We start from the raw sequence: 22,948 nt of genomic DNA, 5'->3' as shown, positions 1-22,948 counted from the left end.
ATCGTCGGTAGGACTCCGTGGTCACGTCGTGATCGTCGGTATGACTCGCCATCACGGCATGATCGTCGGTATGACTCCGCGGTAACGGCGCGATCGTTGGTATGACTCGCGGTCACGGCGTGATCGTCGGTATGATTCGTGGTCACGGCGTGATCGTCGGTAGGACTTCGCGGTCACGGCGCGATCGTCGGTAGGACTTCGCGGTCACGGCGCGATCGTCGGTAGGACTCCGCGGTCACGGCGTGACTGTCAGTATTACTCCGCGGTCACAGCCCGATCGTCGTTATGACTCGCGGTCACGGTGCGATCGTCGGTCCAATAATCGCGGCCACGGCGCGATCGTCGTTATGACTCCGCGGTCACGGCGTAATCGTCGAAATGACTATGTCTCCTGCGTTCGCGGACCTATCGCTCGCAATAACGGCGTTATCGGCACTCGCGAAGCGGAAAAATCGCCGACGATCGGACCAAATCCCGTCCCGAAAAATTCCCGAGTCAAATGTAATCCCGTTTCGATAATCGGGAATATTTTTTTCCCGAAAAATTCCCGAAATTTCGGGACCCGTCCATCCCTAGTATGAAGGTTCCACTGCTTTTAACATCCTTTCAGATGACAATTTCTCGAACTTGGGCCCTTTAAATGAAATATAAAGTCAAAGGTGATTAAGTTAATTTAACGGTGGCTTATGTACACCCGTGAATTCGCGGGTAGAACCTCTTGTACTTACTTACTTGAATACTTGAATACTGCATCGTTGACCGACAAAGTCAGAATAGATTGCGTCACATATAATAAGTACTACTATTTACATAAAAACTAACTAAGATGGCGGCGGGTTGCCAAAAAGTGGTGTGTCCTCCAGCTCACTTAGTGAGTATAGAGGTCTGCCCACCAAATAGTCTCTCAGGGTGTCCTTGAAGGCCCTAATGTCCAGCTCGCGCACTTCAATTGGGAGCGTGTTATAGAGCTTACTTGTGTAGTAGGGGTAGCCCTTTTGAGTCCAGGCTAGTCGGCATCTAGGTAGGTCAAGGAGATGGCCATGTCGTGTTTGATAGGAATGCTGGTCCTCACGTCGAGCAAGTTTTGTCGAATTTTCTTTAAGTAGCACCATGCTATTTAATACATACTGGCTATAGATGGTCAGAACCTTTAGGTCTTTGAAGATAAGTCTACAGTGGTCACGATGCCCGGCGGACGTAATCACCCTCAAAGCCATTTTCTGAAGAAGCAAGAAGTCATGTGCTGCAGCTGTATGGCCCCAGAGTGCGATGCCATAGCTTACATGGCTTTGAAAGAGAGCATGGTACACTGTGACTAAGTACGGTTTAGTGATGACCAACACAAGTTTCCTTAGGAGATAGACCACTCTGGCAAGCTTGACACATACCTGGCTAATGTGGTGTTTCCAACCTAACCTGGAGTCGATCCAGAAGTCAAGGAGTTTAACAGCTTCCTCACCCAGATAGTTTGGCTTGAGTGTGCACAGCCAGGGCTAGAGATATACAAGGGCTAGGCCACGCGAGCTCAGAAAGTGATGCCAGGTGGCTCCCCACCACTCCGCCGCTGTGACGTCACGGCGATACCTTGGGCTCCCGGCACCGTATATCTTTGTCTGTGTGAGCTCTGGTATTACCGCACATTTAGCGTTTATTAAGCTCTATGTTGGACATTTTTTATTAGGTATTAATGTATTTTATAAAAGTAATTGATTTTCAAATAGGATTACGTATAACATCAATTTTAATAAGTAAAAAATTAACTTTAGTAAATATTTAAGGATGGGAGTGGAATGTAAAGCGATGGCTATAAGAATACTGTAGTTATTGATCCAATGTATTAAGTTACTGTGTAATATCTGTGTTCGTATTGCTCGAATGTATCTTAATGTATAGGCTATTAATTGTATTTATTTATTACTTATTCATATCTTTTAGGATTCATTGAGGTTATATCAAATACATTGAGGTTGTATAAAAATACATTACCTATACTTGGTGTTTTGAAACTTTTACAGGAAGGAAAAGAATTTCAATTAATCAATTACATTTTATTATAGGCCCTACATATTTCAATACATTAAAATAACATATAGTTGCAAAACTACATTAAGTTGCCTGACTAACTAATCTCAATCTCTGTTGACCAATAACTAACAAGTCGAGTTTTGCTGTGATTTTACTTTATCAGTTTACATCGTGATTATAAGTTGTAAATGTTTAGTTACGATATTATTTATTGTGCCTCGACTGTAATGTTACATTACTTTTAGAAACTTGAGATACTATTTTTTAGCCAGTTTTGTGAACTTCATTGACTGTTTACCAACAACAAATATCGCGGGTTTGACTTTATCACTTTAATCGTATTTATTAGTTGTAAAAATTGTACTTATTTAGTTTATGAACTGTTTTATGTAGATATACTTTCTTAATTTGAGGTCTGGGACATTACATTTAGCCCGTTTTTGAAACATTTCGTCATAATTAACAAACGATTTAATTGCCAAATGAAAAAGGCACAGCAGCATTTTATAGAAAAAACTATAAAATATTATTTTTTGTATATTTGCCTTTATAACTATGTATATTCATGTAGGGGAATAAGTTTACTTTCATTTTATATAGTTGGTTTGTGGGGTTTAAAACATAATATATACGTGTGAATAACAAAATGTTTTTCTAGACAAATATAAACATTTATTAAAAGTCATAAACATCTATTGAAATGATCAGTATACATAAACAATTCTTACTTCATTTGATCTCCAATATTATTACCTAAAAATGTTTACTTTTACTTTATCTCTTGATAATACATTTATTTGGTTTTTTTTTTTAAATGTGTTGTGCAAAATCGTGAAACTTGTCATTTTATTGTTTTTAGGCCATAACTTTGTATAATTGGTAATTGAAATCTTTTTACATTTTAAAGATGTTTAAAGACCATGTAGGGTAATAAATTCCAAACAATTTGTATATCTTATGAAACATTTTTGGTTCATGCAGCAATTTTTCTACCTACTGACAATCGTTTCTACAATATTTTTAATATTTATCTTGTTGCCATTTTCAAATTCTTCATTTCATTACGAACACTTCAAGTTGGAAATAATAAATATGGTTCATAGGTTTGATCTGTTGGTTTAGTTTATATGAATTTTCGAAAATATGACTGCAAAGTCGCCAAAAATGCCTTGCCACTACAGAGTTCGCCCATTGCAAGTTGGAGGGTTAACGAAACCCGCTTTAAAAATCACACTATAAATTACATTATTATAAACACAATTATTAATATGCACGTAGATGCCGGGCGACATATGCACTGCCGTGCTAGGCTACCGTCGCGCCTCGCGCCGATGTATCTCCACTACGTCACTGAGGAGGGGCGGGGGAGGGGAAGTAGGATCAGGCGGCGACCGCTAACATCAAAGGAGTGAGCCAACCCTTGTATATATGTAGCCCTGGTGCACAGCAGTGATTGAGTCTTCTCGTCATTTATCTTTAGCAAATTCTGGTTGAACCACTCCTTTGCACTAGCAAGAAGGCATTCTGCATCAGTGCGTATTTGGTTTAGGTCCCTGCCTCTCGTGATCAGAGTGGTGTCGTCTGCAAATAGCAAATTTGATTGTTTAAGGATAAATCATTTATAACGATAGTAAAGAGGAGAGGGCCAAGGACCGAGCCCTGGGGGACTCTGTGTCTTAACAGCTTTACACCAGATGTTGCACCGCCGTACGAGACGAATTGCTTACGACCTTCAAGATAGGAGTTAATTGTCTGCAGGACCACGCCAGTTACCCCATACTTCCTGAGCTTGGACAAGATGATTTCATGGGACACCACGTCGAAAGCTTTGCTTAAGTCACACATGTTAAGCAGGACTGAATCTCTGGCTTCAAAAGCATCTGTGATTTGGTCGACCAGGCTAACCAGGGCTGTCGTGGTGGATCGTCCCTTTCTAAAGCCGTGCTGGGCATCTATAAGTAGGCTATTAGACTCAAAATACTCAATCAGCTGTACCTTCATTACAGACTCGATTACTTTGGAAAGAGCAGGCAGAATGGCAATAGGTCTGTAATTAGACAGCTGTGAGGGGTCACCTTTTTTGAAAACAGGGATGGCCCGCGCAGTCTTAAGCACATCAGGGAAACAGCCGTTTCTCAAACAGTGGTTGATAATATCCGTGAGAGGATCCACAATGGTGTTAATAACAGCCTTTAGTACTGAGCAGGAGACACCAAAAACATCTTGGCTATTTGAGCTTTTAAAACATCTAACAAGTTTAATAATAAAGCTAGGACTCACCTTATTCCAATGGTTTAATTTGTAGACAGATGAGACATCCAGGAGGGAAGCCGCTGGGTCAGTCTGCAAAACAGGTAGATTGACTACAACATTATCAGCGATTTGGGAGAAATAGTTGTTGAAATCGTCAGGAGAAACAGCTGCTACAGTCTTAGGTCTAGGAGACCGATGAGAATTTACAATGTCCCATGCTGCTTTGCAGGTGTTGGACGCCTCCTTTATTTTAGACACATTGTAGCTTTTTTTTGCTTCATTTACTTTAGAGCGATAAAGTCTTTTAGTTTGGAGGTACAAGATATGGAGTCTTTCTTTCCGTTCAGGAACAGTAGACGTCTTATAGAAATCATGTAAGATACAGATATAAGAACGTATTTTGACCAGTTCCTGGGTGTACCAGGATTTATCAAGTTGGGATTTGTTGGTTAAACGAACCAACCTGTTGTGGGTTTGGCCTTCACAACTTTGAGAGGAAAAACTTGGTTAAAATTTTCTATGAAAATGTCAAAAAAGTTGTTAAATTCTACCTCAGGTTCGGAACGAACATTTGGTACGGTCCAACAAGCATTGAATAATTTGTGGCACAATAGAGGCATATCATTGTCATTAATGGCCCTTTTAACATTAACGTACTTTATAGACCAATCAGGTTTATTTGAGCTGAGGCTTACCTTGTTGGAGCTAATAGTAACCAAAACTGCACTGTGGTCAGCCACAACAGGTTCCCTGATGTCCACTTTCCAGTCCCAGGAGTCAATGTTAGTTGCTATGGAGTCAAGGCACGCCTGCCCACGAGTGGGTTGTCTGGTAGTGAAGTATAGCCCATAGCTGCGAAGTAGGTTTGAGAAAAGTTCCTCATCTCTGGAGCGACACTCGAGGTGAATATTGAAGTCTCCACATAGGACTATTTTCTCAGGTTTAAGATTGTTTAGCAGGTAGTGTAAGCAGGAGTTCAGCAGATCAAGGAAGAGATCCACTTTAACGTTTGGGGATCTGTACACAGACAGCACAACAGTTGAGAAGTCCAACAACAAGACTGCAGTCACTTCAAGTTCGAGTTCTACACAGAACATGCTAGGTCACAGGTACTATAAATAGCAACACCACCATGGGGTCTTTCACTTCTACAGAAAATATTTACAAGTTTGAGGTTAGCTAAGTTTGTGTAACAACACTCTTCGCCATTTGCTAGCCAATGCTCTGAGACACAAAGGATATCGCATTTGATTTCTTCTACAAAAAGGGACACAAGTTCACTTTTATTCCTTAGGCACTGGACATTAAGAGCACAAATAGTAATATCTTGGTGCTTGCGATAGTTTACAATGGTGTGAGTGCTATTTTCCTCAATAGGCTTGGGCTTGGGCGAGTCGTCTGCTTTCACTACGTGTGAGGTTTGTTCCCCACTCGGCGGAATAAAAAACGCTTCACCAAGGTGTTTTTAGGCCATATGGCAGGGTTCATTAGCTCATCCTTTCGGTCAAAGTCAACGGAGAGTCGAAAACTTGCATTAAACCTCTTAGTTTCCAGCTTTTCTGCAGTCACTGCAATGTTAGAAAATGACTTTTTCACAAAGTCGCTAACAGCTTCGGTAGTTGTATCTCCCTTTAATCGGCCTACAAAAGTCCAGACTTTCTTCTGTCCAGCAGCTATTATTTCGTTTCCATCAGAAGTTCCGATTACAACATTAGAATTGGATTTTGCTTTTTTCCTATTTTCAGTGTTGCCAACACTTCGTCTAGCGGGAGTTGTTTTGTCATCGATTTTGTTGTTCATATCAAAAGTTTTGTTTTTTTCCTGCAGTGACATTGCTGAATGCATTTTTTGTAGCAGAAGCATAACTTCTGTGCCTATTTTTGGGTTTCGTCCACTCTTCTAGATCGTTAGATGAGTTTTCGGGCTGAGATTGTGATGAACGATGAAGATCCACCATTTTGTTAGTTTCGATTTCAGTAGTCGATAGTTCGGCGTTCGATATATCGATTAACGAATGTTTGGTCGCATCGGGAGATTCGATAGGCAATTCGATATGGTGAACCAGTTTTCAGTATTCATCCTGACTTTAATATTCTATTAAATACCCCCGCCGCAGCAAACCTGCAGACTAAGCGAATTTCCATTTGACTGATTAGATTTACACTGAAATGTCTACTTAAAAATATAACATTTATTCCCTATTTAAATAGAATTAGTTTAACAAGTACTTAGGTTTGCTGCATCAGGGAGGGTAAAACTGTTTTGTAAAATGTTTATAGTTAGTAAGAAATAAAAACATTTTCCAAATTTGATCAAAATATGTTCATAAACAAGCAAACTACAACAGTTTACTTATTCTCCATAAGAATAACATTGGAATTTTAAATTTACAATTTTTTGGAATTTTCTCCGTAACCATTAGGCGTATAATAACGCTTGAATATACTAAATTATTTGTTTTTTTAAGCTCTACAAAATGATTTGGAAAGAAATTGCTAAATTTTATGTTTTTTGGGTCAAAATGGGAAAAACCTATTTTTATCCCATAAAACCCCCCCTAAACCCCCGTTCCCATAGTCCGATCATGCTGGATCGCAAACTCGTTCGAATAAACGTAGGTTTACACGTTTGTACCAAATTTCATCAAAATCGGATCATTTTTGCTCGAGTTATCGTGCTAACACATATATATATATACTAGCTGACCCGGCGAACTTCGTATCGCCTAAGTTATAGGTTTCCCCTAAGACAGACCGATGGAAAGAAAGTACCGTTACGTTTAATTTTCAAGATGATCTCGTTCGCATCGCTCAATCACGTCCTGGTTGAAGTTCGTTCGCTACGCTCACTCACCTTTGGGTTGGAGCTCGTTCGCTACGCTCACTCACCTTTAGGTTGGAGCTCGTTCGCTGCGCTCACTTGCCTTCAGGTTAGCTCGTTCGCTACGCTAACTCGCCTCCAGGTTGAAGTTCGTTCGCTACGCTCACTCACCTTTGGGTTGGAGCTCGTTCGCTACGCTCACTCACCTTTAGGTTGGAGCTCGTTCGCTGCGTTCACTTGCCTTCAGGTTAGCTCGTTCGCTACGCTAACTCGCCTCCAGGTTGAAGTTCGTTCGCTACGCTCACTCACCTTTTGGTTGCAAATTAGCTGTTGTCATAAATGTAAAAGAAATAATAGTGCTGCACCCTGTTGGTAATCCTTGTAACTTTAATGCTATTGAACATCATAGAACAGAACCAACTTGTTTAATTGAAACAGCTGTTAAGATTCATTAATTCCATTTCTCATAAGGTTAACATGGGAAACTCCAGAGCCACTGGGGCGGAGCCCTTTTAAGAATTTTGAAACGGGAAATAGTTTACGTCCGATTCGCATACCTACAGAATTTACACACCAAATTTCATAACGATCGGTGAAGTCGTTCCGGAGGAGTTTGCAGACAAACACTGTGACACGAGAATTTTATATATTAGATATATATATGAATTTAAACGGATGGTGTTTTTGGCCTCTAGGGACCTCAAAACGAAAAAAAAATCGGTCCCGCGTCCAGGTCTTACCATGAGTACTACGGTAATAGCTTATTCCCCATATGGGAAATTCGCTAAAAGGGCCTAATCAACGGCTGATCCCTAGCTATTTTGTGACTGGTTAGGGTTCCATTACCCAGTTTTTGAAACCAATTACCAAATTACTTTTTATCAGCATCTTCGACATGCAAATATTTTTCGTTAGTTTTAAGAAACGGAAACTACCTCTAGGTTTTACTGTTATATGTAGATGCTCCCTTTACCACCATACTGCTAGGCTGTATTATTTGAACCTTTTTTGCTTAGAGCAACAGACAGTACCTGTTTAAAATCTCTAAACAATATTGTTTTTCCGCTTATTGTAACTTGTCATAGTACTTACTTAATGAACAAATACATTGCCTGTACGAACCTATTTCATATTTATTGCCAGGTTGTTTTCTAAGAGTGGCCGTTGAGGTTATTCCACTTCATACAAATATTGATTAAATCTATATCTATAAAAGAGGAACTATGTATGTATGTATATATATGTGTATATACGTTATGGACTCCGAAACCGCTCGACAGACTGTAATGAAACTTTCAGGCATTATTAAGCATCTTTCAAGGATGGTTCGAGTGAAGTTTGGTGCAGATCCGTCAAAAGGGCTCTGCCCCAGAGGGTTTTAAGTGGGCCAATGTCAGACTTTTGGATCTAGAATGTTTACAAATAAATATAATTTAAAAGCAGATGTTTACTTTCACCAACTGTTTTGTACGTTTGAATAACTACAACATTCTGTATTAGCATTAGTCATGATTTGAAATAGTGCCACAGTGTTTCTACAGATTGCAGCACAGAAAACTATTTTACTTTTGAATAAGTCCAAATGTATTAAACCCCAATCGCAGCACACCTGTGCACTTAACAACGTTTAAATTCTCCAATGTTAAATATTAAAACATAAAAACCTTTATAAAAGTACTGTATTATAAACAATAAAAGGGATGACTTTTTAAAATGTATGACAACAGCTAATTTGCAACCAAAAGGTGAGTGAGCGTAGCGAACGAACATCAACCTGGAGGCGAGTAAGCGTAGCGAACGAGCTAACCTGAAAACAGGTGAGCGCAGCGAACGATTTCCAACCTGAAGGTGAGTGAGCGTAGCGAACGAACTTCAACCAGGACGTGATTGAGCCATGCAAATACTTATGAAGTTAAGCGGGGCAAAGCCCGCGGGTACAGCTAGTAATACAATAAATCTTAAAATAAAAATATTAGTAAATATACAAAAAAAGTTTAGAATAAAGCTTTAAAATATGTTTTGATATCAAAATATAGCAGAAGTTTTCCATTTATTCTTGAATTGTTTAATATATATTCAATGTGGTTATTTCACGTTAAAATTTTCTTGATCACAACAACAACCTTCAAATTCGAAGAAAAAACTTGATTATTTTTTCAGCCTTACTAAGTTCAATTCCTTTGATTTGAGCCATCTCCTATCATTCTACTACTTATCATACGCTTAACTAATTTACTTAAAAATACAAAAGTTTGCAAATTACACAGTAAAACAATTGATTTCGACTTGGCAACCAAAAGGTGAGTTAGCGTAGCGAACGAACTTCAACCTGGAGGTGAGTTAGCGTAGCGAACAAACTTCAACCTGGAGGTGAGTTAGCGTAGCGAACGAGCTAACCTGAAGGCAAGTGAGCGCAGCGAACGAGCTCCAACCTAAAGGTGAGTGAGCGTAGCGAACAAACTTCAACCAGGACGTGATTGAGCCATGCGAACAAGCTCATCTTGAAAATGAACGAGCATTTGACACAAAACCACATTAGGACAGGACGATGTCTGTCGGGCCAGCTAGTCTAGTATACAGTACATTGCAGAATTGCTTGGCTAATGAGTAATCCAAATTTAATATTACTTACTGGCTTAATGATAAATCACGATCAGCTGTATTGAAGTAAACAAAAATCAGCAGAAAAATGGCTTCTAATGCTATTCTTATGGAGAACATTTTAAGTTATATCTAATTTTGTGTAAACATTTTGGAAATATCACTATTTTTCCCGCCGTCACGGGATTGAGACCTTTAATTTGAGCCCTCTCAAGTCATTCCGCGACTTCCCAGTCGCCCACAATTTTGACGCCAAGAATCGGCTTACGTAATTAATTAATACTAGTGGCCTGTAGAGGCCATAGCCCCTAATTTAGACACAATTGTCTATATGAAGGTGTCATATGCTTAAATAATCAGATGATTATTGTTGATATTATTGTTATTGTTTACATTTTATTTTTTTGTTGAATTAGTTCTGGAATAAAGTTTACTAATTAATTTACGTGTATTTTGTATATTTTTATGAAGATATATCAATGGCGACGAGTGATAAAAGTGAAAATGAAACTAGAAAATTAAAACAGCAAAGAGGAATCATAAAATCACAAATTACAAGGACTTTACATGTGCTGAAAACTAAAGGTTCATCTACGATGCTCTAGGCAGACAAACTCTACTGGATGAAACGTGGAAAAGATTCACCGTGTTACATGAACAGATTATAACAACTACAGACGATGAAGATGAAATTGAAAGAGAAGAAGATTATCGTACAGATGTAGAGGAAACATACCTCGAGGCAAGAGCTTTATGACAACCATTCTTTGTCACTATTAAGCAAACAGAAGTTGATAGGAATGTTTCTAGCGAATTAAATGATCCTTATAAATTGAACATACCGAATGTGAGTTTCACACCCTACACAGAAAATGAAACCTTTCGGAATTTCCTAATGTGGTTTAAAAATTTCTTGGATCTAAAACAAATCACAGAGCCCAAAACCAAAACACAACTGTTTGTTAGTACTCTTACACCCGAAATGCATCAGGCATTATGTGACACAATTGCTCCTGAGACACCAGGTGACAAATTGTATGAAGAACTATCGGATATACTGCAAAACTGCTTGGAACCTACTCCAAGTGTACTTGCCAATCAAAATAGGTTCATCAGTAAAGTTCAAAATAATGAAGAGGGAATTTCTACGTACGCTCGAGAATTAAAACGTTTGGCAATTGACTGTGACTTTAAGTGTTACAACTGTGAACATTCAGTCTGTGATGTTCTTGAAGATACAATTCATTCGAGGATTAAGAGATAATGAAGTGAGAGTTAGGCTTCTTCAGGAAAAAGGAAATAAACAATCATTTAAGGAAGGGGTAGAAATGGCTATTTCTATTGAACAATCCAAACTGGAAAGTTATGCAATAAAACCTAAGTACTCTCATTACGTTACAGAACAAACTAAAGATGTTAACTATGTGAGTAAACAACCTGGCAAGAAAGAGTAGAAATGAAATCAAACCACATATTACCTTTCAAGATTTAAGAGATTTTTTAATGTTACAGATGCAGCAGTGCTCAACTTGCAAAGCTGATACTTGCAAGTTTAAAAATAAATTTTGTAGGAAGTGTAACAAGATTGGACACATTGCGAATGTTTGTCTTACACGCAACAGGGTTAGCAATGCAAGCGAGAACGCTTATAAGTTAAAATCAAATTAAATTGATGTTGAAGATGATAATGAAAACATTAATGAGGTTTACATGGTGGGGACACCAAATGTGAATGACAAGTTCATGATTAACGATTCTATTGAAGGCAAGTCATTGAATATGGAACTTGATACTGGGGCGGCTTTGAGCTCATTATCATACAGTGATTTTCTTAAACTTGAACTTAATAAACATCTATTCAAGACGGCAGTGGAAATGAAAACATACACTGGAGAAATTATAAGGCCTGTAGGAGTCTGTTTTGTTGAATGAAAGTACAAAAATTTCAGTTTTCATGGGAAACTCTATGTTTTAAAACAAAATGTAGACCCAATATTTGGACGTGAATGGCTCCGAGAAGTCAAGATGGATTGGGCTGATATAAATCTTGCGGATACCAACACATCAGAGGAACTTGATAAACTCCTAACAACTTTTCAGGACATTTTCAAGGCAGAAATCAGTAAAATAAATTCAGAACAAGGACGTATACAGCTAAAGGAAGGAGCTAAACCAATTTTTGTTAAACCACGACAAATACCTTATGCTCTAAGGAAAGCTGTTGAAGATGAGTTACATAGACTAGAGAGCAGTGGTATAATCTCCTAAGTTGAAAACTCGCAATGGGGAACACCAATTGTTCCGGTAAAAAAGCCTAATGGAAGTGTAAGGCTCTGCGCTGACTACAAGGTAACAGCCAACAAACTAATATTAGATGAGAAGTACCCTATCCCTCGCATTGAAGACATTTTTACACACATGAATAAAGGAAAATTTTTCTGCACCTTGGACATAAGTAATGCCTATTTGCACCTACCTATGGATGAAGAATCAAGAAAAATACAAACCATAAGTACTCATTTAGGTTTGTTCAAAGTAAATCGCCTAATGTTCGGCATAAAAATAGCTCCAAGTATATGGCAACGATTTATGGACAAGGTTCTCCATGGACCAGGAGGAACTGTATGTTTCTTTGACGACATACTCATTCAAGGGAGCACATTCCAAGTAACTATGAGTTGACTAAAAGAGGTTTTTCAAAGAATTAGACAATACAACTTACTATTGAATCGGGACAAATGCAAATTCTTCAAGAAAAGTGTGAAGTATCTAGGCCATGTTATAGACGAGAATGGTCTTCATAAATCACCTGACAATGTTGAAGCTATAAGTAAAGCAAAGAGACCCGAAGATGTTACTCAACTAAGAAGTTTCCTAGGACTCACAAATTACTACACTCGATTTGTGCCTAACATGTCAACCTATCTGGAACCATTAAATAATCTACTAAGACATGGAAAGAAGTTTACATGGAATAAGGAGTGCGAGGATGCCTTTGTGAAGATCAAAGCTGAAATCACCAGTGAACGAATATTAGCTCATTATGATCCAAGTGAAGCATTGGTACTTGCTACAGATGCAAGTCCAACTGGCTTAGTTGCTTGTTTATCTCACAGATACAAAGATGGATCAGAGAAACCAATAGCATTCGCCTCAAGAACTCTCACAAAATCAGAAAGGAAGTACAGCCAAATCGACAAAGAAGCGGTAGGAATTTACTGGGGGTTGAAGACATTTTTCGCCTATTGTTATGGAAGAAAATTTGTTCTAATAACAGATCACAAACCCCTCGTCTCCATTTTTGATCCTGCAAAGACCTTACCTTCAATGACAGCTTCGAGAATGTTTAACTATGCTCACTTTTTATCAGGATTTGATTACACGATTGAATACCGCAATACAACAGAACACGCTAATGCAGACTTTTTATCTTGATTTCCAGTCACTGAGGTACCAGAAAATGCATTTGATGATCACGAGCAGTACCTGATGAACCAAGTGGAAGCAATGCCAGTGACAAGAATAAAGATTGAAGAAGAAACAAGGAAAGATGAAAATCTCAAAGTGATATCATACTATTTAAACACAGGAAAAAGTTTAAAAGAACTGGGATTAAATAACAATGAATTTTGCTTAATTTATGGCTGTGTGTTCAGAGGGAATAGAATATGCGTACCTTTAACTTTAAGAAAACAAGTTCCAAACGAGTTGCATGCCGGTCATATGGGCATGACGAAGATGAAACTTCTGGCTAGAAGTTACTGCTATTGGCAAAATATTTATCAGGAAATAGAAAATTTAGTCAAACATTGCTATTCATGCCAACAAAAACTCAAAAGCCCACCTAAGGAAACGGTCCACCCATGGGAACCTCCAAGCGGGCCGTGGGAACGTATTCACGTAGACTTTGCAGGACCAATAAAAGGCTGGAGTTACTTCATTGTTGTCGATGCTTACAGTAAATGGGTAGAGGTCATCCCGACTAAATCGACAACAAGTGACTGGTGCCTAAAACAACTAGATAAATTATTTGCAACATTCGGTTTTCCTCATGTCCTTGTTTCAGACAACGGGACTCAGTTAACATCAACTTTGTTTGAAAACTACCTCTAGAAGTATCAAATAATACATAAAACAATCGCTCCTTTTTGCCCAAAATCTAATTGTCAAGCAGAAAGGTCAGTTCAAATGGTCAAGAACCTCTTACATGCTTGTGGGGGAGGACACAATGAGGATAAGATAAACACGATACTGAAACAGCTAAGGAAGACGCAACAGGACAATCTCCATACTTGCTTATGTTTGGGAGAAACATAAGAACCGAAATGGATTTAATGGTTGAGAGGACACCCACACCGCAAACCAAACGTCAAGTTTTAACTAGAAGAAGTTTCTCAAAAGGACAAATAGTGTTGATGAGAAATTACTCAAAAATGTCAGAAGAAAAGTGGTCAACAGGAACAGTAGAAAGGCCGCTTGGGAACGTGATGTATCTTGTTAAATCAGAAGACGGGCGGTTAATTAAGAGACACTGCGACCAACTAAGAGCAGCTTAATAGGGGGGAGGATTGTCTTATGCTTAAATAATCAGATGATTATTGTTGATATTATTGTTATTGTTTACATTTTATTTTTTTTGTTGAATTAGTTCTGGAATAAAGTTTACTAATTAATTTACGTGTATTTTGTATATTTTTATGAAGATATATCAGAAGGCAACTCCCCATTTCGCGGTAGTAAGTCAGAAATGAAACTAATGTGCAATTCCAAGTAAAAACATGTATGAAAGATGACAACCTTATGATAAACTGAGAAATGAGTGCAAGTTACAATGGGCTTAGTTTGCTACAGACAGCATCACATTACTTCTTTAACACCAATTATTAATTTGATTCCAGGAGATTGTACCAGATGCACATTTTGACTGGGTTGGCAGTGGACTCACCAATCCTCTTGATTGTAAGTCTATTTAAATACTATTGCTTAATTGATTAATTCCCTTCACCTTGGTTGTGGTTAAATTTTTATAATTTTGGTGGTGGCACACAGTGTTATTTTTATGCTTTCATTCTTACAAATTTATTTAGTGTTTGTATACATGCACTCAATTGATCTATGTAATTAATTAATACATTTTTTAAATAGTAGAATTATTAGATATGTATCGATACCAAAATTTACTGATTCTCGATTCTGATACAGTAGAGTCTCTTACACCAGTACATCCAGTCATCCGGCGCTGTGTTTCCGCCGATGTGTCAATAAATTTTCATATCTAGACTTGAAAATGCGAGTATCCAGAACATTAGTACACTGACGTCTGTTACGGGTAGTTGCTTACGTCTATAAATATTATGTCAGAGCCACACAAATTTTATTGTGGCTTGAAATTAAAACGATATAACTATGTTTTAGATTTTTTTTGTATTTTTTGTAATCCACAATATGTAGACCCAAGCAACCCTCATTGCAATCGTATTCCACGGATACTAGAACATAAACGGTATGGATCATAAACATAAGTTAAGAATCTTATATTTCTAAAGGTATAAAAATTATTCCATTTTACAATAGTTTTTAACCATTTATTTGGATTTCACCAAAACCTTGCAAAATGCGACTATTATAGCTGCTGCCACTACAAAAACCACCTAACGCGACGTGCTGCTAGTTGGAGGGTTAATTTTTATGTGTTTACATGGAACATAGAGAAATAGGTAGTACAAATCGTTTATTGCCAGTGTGTAAATTCACAGTCAATTACTTGTAGGTCAATAAAAGAACTTAAATTACACCCATATTTTTGGCTTATTTACTAATAACGATGTACGTACACGGTGATAAGCTCAAACTATCTGGTTATAGTCAGAGTGTAGCATGGGGGGGGGGAATTGGTAGAGAAACTTGGGGATATGAGGCTGATGCGTTACCTGACATGACGGTGACGATGAAGTGATATGGAACTGTGAGACTAATTTAAGCGTGCTGATTCTGCCACCAAATTATTTACATGAAAGACGTGTTCGGGACCAGATCTTTTACCCAGACCGAAATCTTGCATAGTCAGCTTTGATTTATACTAATTACAACTAATTCACCTAAACTATCCTTCCAAAACTTGTGACCTAGAAAATGACTATGAATGAAATGATTGGTTGGTGATTGAACTACTTAATCAGAAATAAGTATGAATTTACTGAGAAGAACTATGGAATCTTCTGGGGAAACCGTGTTACCCTATTTATGTTCATGGTTGAAAAGGCTGAAGGCCTCGAACCGTAATTAATTAATTCCTACACATCCAATGTCGGGGTGACCGTTGTACGTCTCCCCCTTTACCTTGCTAGTTAGCCTGACATTCTAATCTAATATCTATTATATAATTATTCTAGGAATTAGCCATTTTATGAAGGTTTCTGGAGAGGCAGATTTCAGAGCGGTTTTCTTGTAGGTGGGTGACGAAGTGGGAAGAGAATTGGAAAAGTAGGTGGGGGAAGGCGTTCGCTTGGGCTGACGAGTTCGTCATGCAGCCCTGCCACGCGAAGCGCTGACACTATAAGAAATATAGCGTGCCGCTATGCGTCACAAGAAATTGTAGGGAAATTCTTACACATAGCCTGTTTTGTGAAGTACTTTTCAAAACTCCATTTATATTGCCTTATGTAGTACTGAAAGTGTTTTTTTCCTTGAAAGTTAACAAAAATATATGATGAAAAATTTGTTTTTACTTTTAGTATAGCTTAATGACTTCCTAAATGCCTGATTGATAAGATAACTTAAATTAAGCAAATTCTTGTGAGTGATCAATTAACAACTACAACCCATAAAGTACCTAATTGTAATCTCATTGTGAGATCATCACAATGGAAGTATTACAAATTGTATCAGAACTATCTTATACTGGATTCTATTTGTACAATTAATTGTTAGATAGTGTATACAGTAGCTCTTAATTTGTTGCTTTGCTTGTTGTGGTGGTGGGCAGCTTCTCACAACTCTCTCTTGGATCTCAACTTCATCATTACTATTGAGTCTCAACTCTCAACTAGTGAGTAATAACATCCTTCTACTTGCATGCAACATAGATACCAACTATTGGTACACAGTACCTCTAATGCCAGGGGTGCCCAGTGAGGGGATTTTTTTTGGGGGGGGGGGATTTTTTGGGCGGATTTCTGGGGGGATATTTTTTTTAGGTGTCATAATGAATGTATAATTTTGTATAAGCAGCCCAAAAAAGTATTTCTAATTAGTTCACTCGCCATATATTTTGCTATTCGTAATTAAGGTGACTTCTAAAAATGGTAAAAACACACCTTGTCAGACGATCCTTAAGACGTACGGTAGTGTTGAATTTTACTTTCGACATATGTTTTGGCTGTTCTTTAACCCGACCATCGTCAGGCTTACAAAATGATCCACTTTTGAAGGTGTCGTCAGAATATGTTACAAACATTTAACACAAAACATGAAACGATTACAGATATGCCTATCAATTCACGCGTGTACATTGATGTGGGCAGGACTTATAACACTGTTGTGGAACAGGATTGTGTAAACTGAATCAGGTTATGACGGACCAACGTGGTCTCTGTATTGTCGTCTGCGTTATCAACAGCTTATAGTTATTTGGACTATTGTAGTGAATGAGAAGTGTTGAAAATATGATGGGATTCATAATTAATTGAGTGCTTTCATTCAAAATTTGTGTGCTGTCCATAGTTTTTATGTATTTACATTTTTCAAACTCTTACAAAGTATTTTATTATTATATATGGAGAGACGGGGTATCTCCATTGCTGTTCAATTTAGCCATAGAAACAGCTCTTCAGGAGATAAGAAAAACAGAAGTAGGGATTAAGATAGGAACAAACATAAACTTGCTAGCTTTTGCAGATGACATAGTATTAATTACACATAATATAGAAGAAATGAAAGATGTAACAAAAATGCTTATTGAACATACAAGAAAAATGGGGCTATACATAAATGAAGAGAAAACCAAGTTTATGACATGTGGAAGAAAACAAGATGATGACCAACCAAGATACCAAAATAACAACTACATTGAAATTGAAAAGTATAAATTTAAAAAAGTAACAAATTTCAAGTATTTGGGAGTCATCCTCACCAGTGATAATGATGAAGAGCTAGAAATTCAAAATAGATTAAACCTAGCACAAAAAAGTTTTTCGGCCTGTCACAAGTTACTAACTTCAAAAATAATATCCCACACCACCAAACTCAGGATTTATAAGACAATCATCAGACCAGTTCTCCTGTATGGTTCAGAAAATTGGATCTTAAGCAAGAAATCAGAAAGGAAAGCTAATGTATTTGAGAACAAGATTTTGAGGAAAGTGTACGGACCGATTTTTGAGGATGGACAATGGAGATCGAGACATAATTGGGAACTTAGAGAATTATTTAAGGATCCGGATATTGTCGCTGAGGTACGGAGCAGAAGACTGAGATGGGCAGGGCATATTTTAAGAAAAGATGACAACTCCCTATCAAAGAACATCTTGAGGAATAACCCAGAAGGTAGAAGACCCCTTGGAAGACCGAAACTTAGATGGTTCGACCAAGTGGAGAAAGACCTGAGGAAGCTAGGGAGAAGGAAGGAAGATGCAAGAAGCAGAGACCTATGGAGGCAGTGTGTTGGGGAGGCCAAGTACCATCTAGGGTACCAGTGGCCACAGCAGTAAAGTAAAGTACAAAGTATTTTATAAATTTACTTCCCCACAGTAATGTAGAATGTCGAGACCATCATTTATATCGAGCATATCATGGTAATTATTATTGTCAATAATAAAAACAACAAAAATAGTACCTAATAATAATAATATTGAATGGAAAACTCAATTATGAATCCCATTATATTTTTAACACTCATCCGTCACTACTGACGGATATAGTCAAATATAAGCTAATAAGCTGTAACAGATAACACAGACGACAATCCAGAGACCATGTTGGTCCATCATAACCTGATTCAGTTTACTTCCAGTCCTGCCTGTGGCAAAAAGTACATGCGTGATTTGATAGGCATATCTGTAATCGTTTCGTGTTTAGTATTAAATGTTTGTAACGTAATTCTGACGACCCTGGAAGTGGAACCTTTTGTAAGCCTGACAATGGTTAAGTTGAAGAACCACCAAAACATATGTAGCAAGTAAAATTTGACACTACCGTAAAAATTCAGAATTGTCTGACAAGATGAGTTTCTACCATTATTAATCCTAAAACACAATCCTGGGGCTATCAAAATGAATTATAAGACTACTTCGTCACAAAAACCTTTCGTGCTGGTGGTGATTAAGGTATTGTGGGTATTTAGCCCGGCGATTTTCGTAGAAGGCAGCCTTGGAGTGGTGAGCAACCCCTCCTAGTCTGCCCTATTTCTTGACTCTGCTTTCAACATTTGTCTAATTTTGAAACAAGATACTTTTTGTCAAATTATTATTCATGCACTTAAAGTTGTTTGAATTCTTATGCCCTGTAAAAATGTACACTAACCTAATATATTGTACAGTACTGTGTTGGAGTTGGAGTAGTAGTAGAGTAATACACCGAGTATATTGTTGAACGTTTTGAAGACGTTATTGCAATACTGAGCACATGTTGCAAATACAGATTCTGAATTGTAAATTGAAAAAGTTCCAATTCGTCCATTAGTTAGGTATAATTTGGTATTGTTTAAATAACGTTTCCTATCAAACATTTCATTTTTATTGTCAGCAAGCAGTTGTATTTCTTTACCTCAAGTTTACTAAATAATTGAAATGTTTGTTATGTTATAAGGAGAAATTGCCAAGTAACTGGCAGGGGGGGGGGGTTAAATAGAGGGCAGCATAAAATGGGGGCAACTGCTCCTCTGGCTTTGGGGGGGGGGGGGGTTGTGGCTTTAGGGGGGATGGGCACCTCTGTATTTATTTGTAAATATAACCATGTTTTAATAGCACATGTTTAAAGTATAATCACAATGATAAGGCACAGATGAAAACTGAATACAAAATATTAAATCAAATGTTAGTGAACATATAAAGACGATTGATTATATTCATGGGTGTGTTAATGTTTTATGTTCTTGAGCAATATGTTTTAAATGGGTAATATTATTATTTTTTTAGGTTTAAAGACGACATTAAATTTGCCAAAAACACCCAGTGCAGAGGCAGAAACTCTCTTGGCTTCGTTACCAGATATTTCATTTATGAGGAAGACTTACATCGACTTTCCAATCAGCAAAGTATAATGTCTACTTACCTGTTAATACTCTGTCCAATAATATGAATAAAGTGTACATAACAATTAAAATGTTATTTACCTATATTTTTTCTTACAAAATCTATCAACTCTACTTTTTGATTGAGCACCAAGTCAAATAAACGGTATCAGCAATCTGACACATACTTTATCCCATATGCTTGTCATCAACCTTTATTTATCATGGATAAGGGGTGCGTAACTATGATATTTTATAGGGAAAAATCACAAAATTTGCAATAACCTTTGAACCGTAATTGTTACAGCAATGGGGGTTTTCACTATTTTGTTTAGAATTATAAGAACCATAACACATTAATTTTAATCAAACCCGGCTTTTTTTACTAAAATCTGATTTTTTTAAATGGGAAAATAAAAGTTGCAATAAACTTAAGAACCATAATTTTTACAGAAATGGAATTTGTATTATTGTGTTCATAATTTAAAGGACTACTGTAAATTTTTATCAAAATTGTTCGGGTGTAATTCTAAATACCATTTTTTAATCTAATTTTTCCGTTATTTTATGGGAAAATCAACAACAAAATCAAAATTTTGATAAAATGAAAAAAAACGCCTGGAGATACTATGGATTAGTACCTACATACCAAATTTCATCAAAATTGGACCACAGGTGTGGTCTGTAGCTGTGTACACATCCATTCACACAGACATCACTTCCTTAAACCACTTATTTGAGTTCAGGGGGTATATTAATGTTTGAGTGGATATTATATCCTTATTGGGTAATAAGGATGTATCCAATCAAAGTTATATTTCTCCATATACTATGTATAGGGGGAGAAAGTAAAAAATTTAGCTTAAGCCATGTGCTTTTAGGGAGATTGGGACAATGATGACGTTTTTGGGACCGCAGAAGATAATGATGTTTTTGCAGGAGGTATTCAGGATTTTTCTGTAGTTGCGGAATTATTTCAGGGTGCTCAGTTGTGCTTTATTTACTACTACTAGATAACCTGTTGCTCAAAATCGAGCAAAACTGCAACTTGTAATAAAATAATGCAGAACAAAAACATAAACAGCAAAATCTCAATCATAGAGTCTGAATAATGTGCCCGTAATATACTCCCGAACGTGAGTTTAGTCGCTCGTTAATTATAGTTATTGAGTAAATTCTCGGACAACTAGAAAGCAAATGTTAACTGCAACAAAATACTCGGTTACAGCAATGCGCTGGTTTTCTCAGAATTTACAAATGTCAATGAGTTTGTCAAGAAACAACACCGTGAAAGTTCATAATAACTTTTGCTTAATAAATGAATTAGTGCAAGTAATATTCTGATTGGAGCACAGTATCTGATAATACTACTGCACTTTTGGTCCTTGAGAGGTTGTGGCTGCTGGTACAGGGCCTCTCAGCAACGTGGTCCAGGGATCAGCGAGGAGAGTCGACTCAGCAGGGGGGACAAGGCGCCTTCTTTGGGAACTGAAGTGACGTTCTGGGGGGGGGGGGGGGGGCAATGACAATGGTACAGTCAAAAATGGCACAAGATGACACATATACACTTTTCTCCAAAATATCAAAATAAACTTGCACTTTTAAACCAAACCAGATTGTACGTAAAAACTAAAAGAAACCACGCTTTTTCGACAAAAGTCACAAGTCTGTGCACGATCTCGAGCACGTGTTCGAGTGAAAGGTAAAATAAAATAAAATCACTGTCTAAAAAGTTTATAAAAGAACTAAAAAACAACTTTTACGAAGTATTACTGTATTTGAATGGTAAAATTATATATTTTTGCGGTAATTGCGGTTTGATAGTTTGTGACCGTGAAACACGGGAGTTGCCGGTAAGACGATACAAGCGGAACTGACCAAGTGGCGTCTTTCCCTCTCCACTAACATTAAATTTGACCAATGAGAGGACAGGGATAAGAATAAGTCAGGAAAAAGTTTGCACTGTGTTCAGGTTCGTTTAAAACTTGTTGAATTATGTTTTTGTGATATTGTCCAGAGTCACTCTAAAGTAATTTCTAAGACTGATTATAGAAATGTTAAAAAAATATTATGTTAAAGCATGCTGGGGTAGCCTAAAGATACCTAACAATTTTCATTATGCTATAATGATAATTTATTTTATTATCATTATTGTTTTCAAATTAATAAGTACTAGTGTACCTGTTGCTCGAATTCGAGCAATTGCGATGCATTACAGGCGATATTTTAAAACGAATAACAGTCATAATTTCCGATGACTTTATAAGAGAGTCGACTCAAAGATTATGGAAATACTCAAGATGTACACAACAGTTAGATATAATCAAAACCTTTTGTAAATATCTTATCTTTTTTCAAAAGCTGGCCTTGTTTTTTAGTGTTTTCTACAAATGTTTCCCACTCATAGTCGCATTAGGTTGTCTATAATAACGATTATAAATGAAAAAAAAACAAAAAACATTATTTCTATTTTTTCTACTGTTCTATGACTTTCCTGTTTCCTTTGTTTGTAAATCGGCTCTTTCAATTATTGCTCAAGAAATGTAGCACAGTGTTAAATCAGTTTTATTTTTAGTATATCAAATTGTCCAGGATTTCCCGCTTTTTTTCCATTGTAATTTTAAAAATTACACCAACCAAGTGTCGTCTACTACAGATGCAATACGCCAAAGAATATCGTCTACGTGCAATCTCCAAGAAGTGGTAAAAAAGGCAGAAACCATCCCATACAATAGATATAAGTTAACTGCACAATAGAACTCTACAATAGAAATAATTTTAAGAGTTACGGTACTATGATATTAGGATTTTCCACTGATTTGATAATAGAACATTATATTTTAAAACATGGCACGATTCAGAAGAAAATCGATTTAAAATTAGAAAAAAACCATTGCAAATACTTCATTTTGACAAATTTAGTAAATCACAATTTAAATATTAACAGCTGTTTCATTAAAAAGTAGTGTAAATGTATGCATATAGTCGTAATGTAAACAAATTTGAAGAGGGAACTTTAAA

General features: G+C 37.1%; 1 protein-coding gene across 2 annotated transcripts in view; it reads left to right on the top strand.

Moving 5' to 3' along the window:
* Positions 1–20,005, top strand: part of LOC128985564 (uncharacterized) — a 70,789-nt gene extending 50,784 nt beyond the window's left edge. Inside the window, exons 6-8 of one of the 2 annotated variants that reach the window (XM_054405172.1) lie at positions 14,598–14,658; positions 16,685–16,747; positions 19,833–20,005. In XM_054405172.1, the coding sequence (XP_054261147.1) occupies positions 14,598–14,658; positions 16,685–16,747; positions 19,833–19,957 (249 nt within the window). In that variant the 3' untranslated portion in view covers positions 19,958–20,005. The remainder of the gene's footprint in view (positions 1–14,597; positions 14,659–16,684; positions 16,748–19,832) is intronic. The other variant, XM_054405181.1, reaches the window with a different exon arrangement.
* The last annotated feature ends 2,943 nt before the right edge of the window (positions 20,006–22,948 follow it).

Source organism: Macrosteles quadrilineatus, unplaced genomic scaffold, assembly GCF_028750875.1.
Source record: "Macrosteles quadrilineatus isolate MER2022 unplaced genomic scaffold, UCM_ALF_1.0 Scaffold_1__1_contigs__length_201487025, whole genome shotgun sequence".
Classification (NCBI taxonomy): domain Eukaryota; kingdom Metazoa; phylum Arthropoda; class Insecta; order Hemiptera; family Cicadellidae; genus Macrosteles; species Macrosteles quadrilineatus.
The sequence above is the reverse complement of the archived record's forward strand: the minus strand, read 5'-3'. Positions and strand labels throughout refer to the sequence as shown.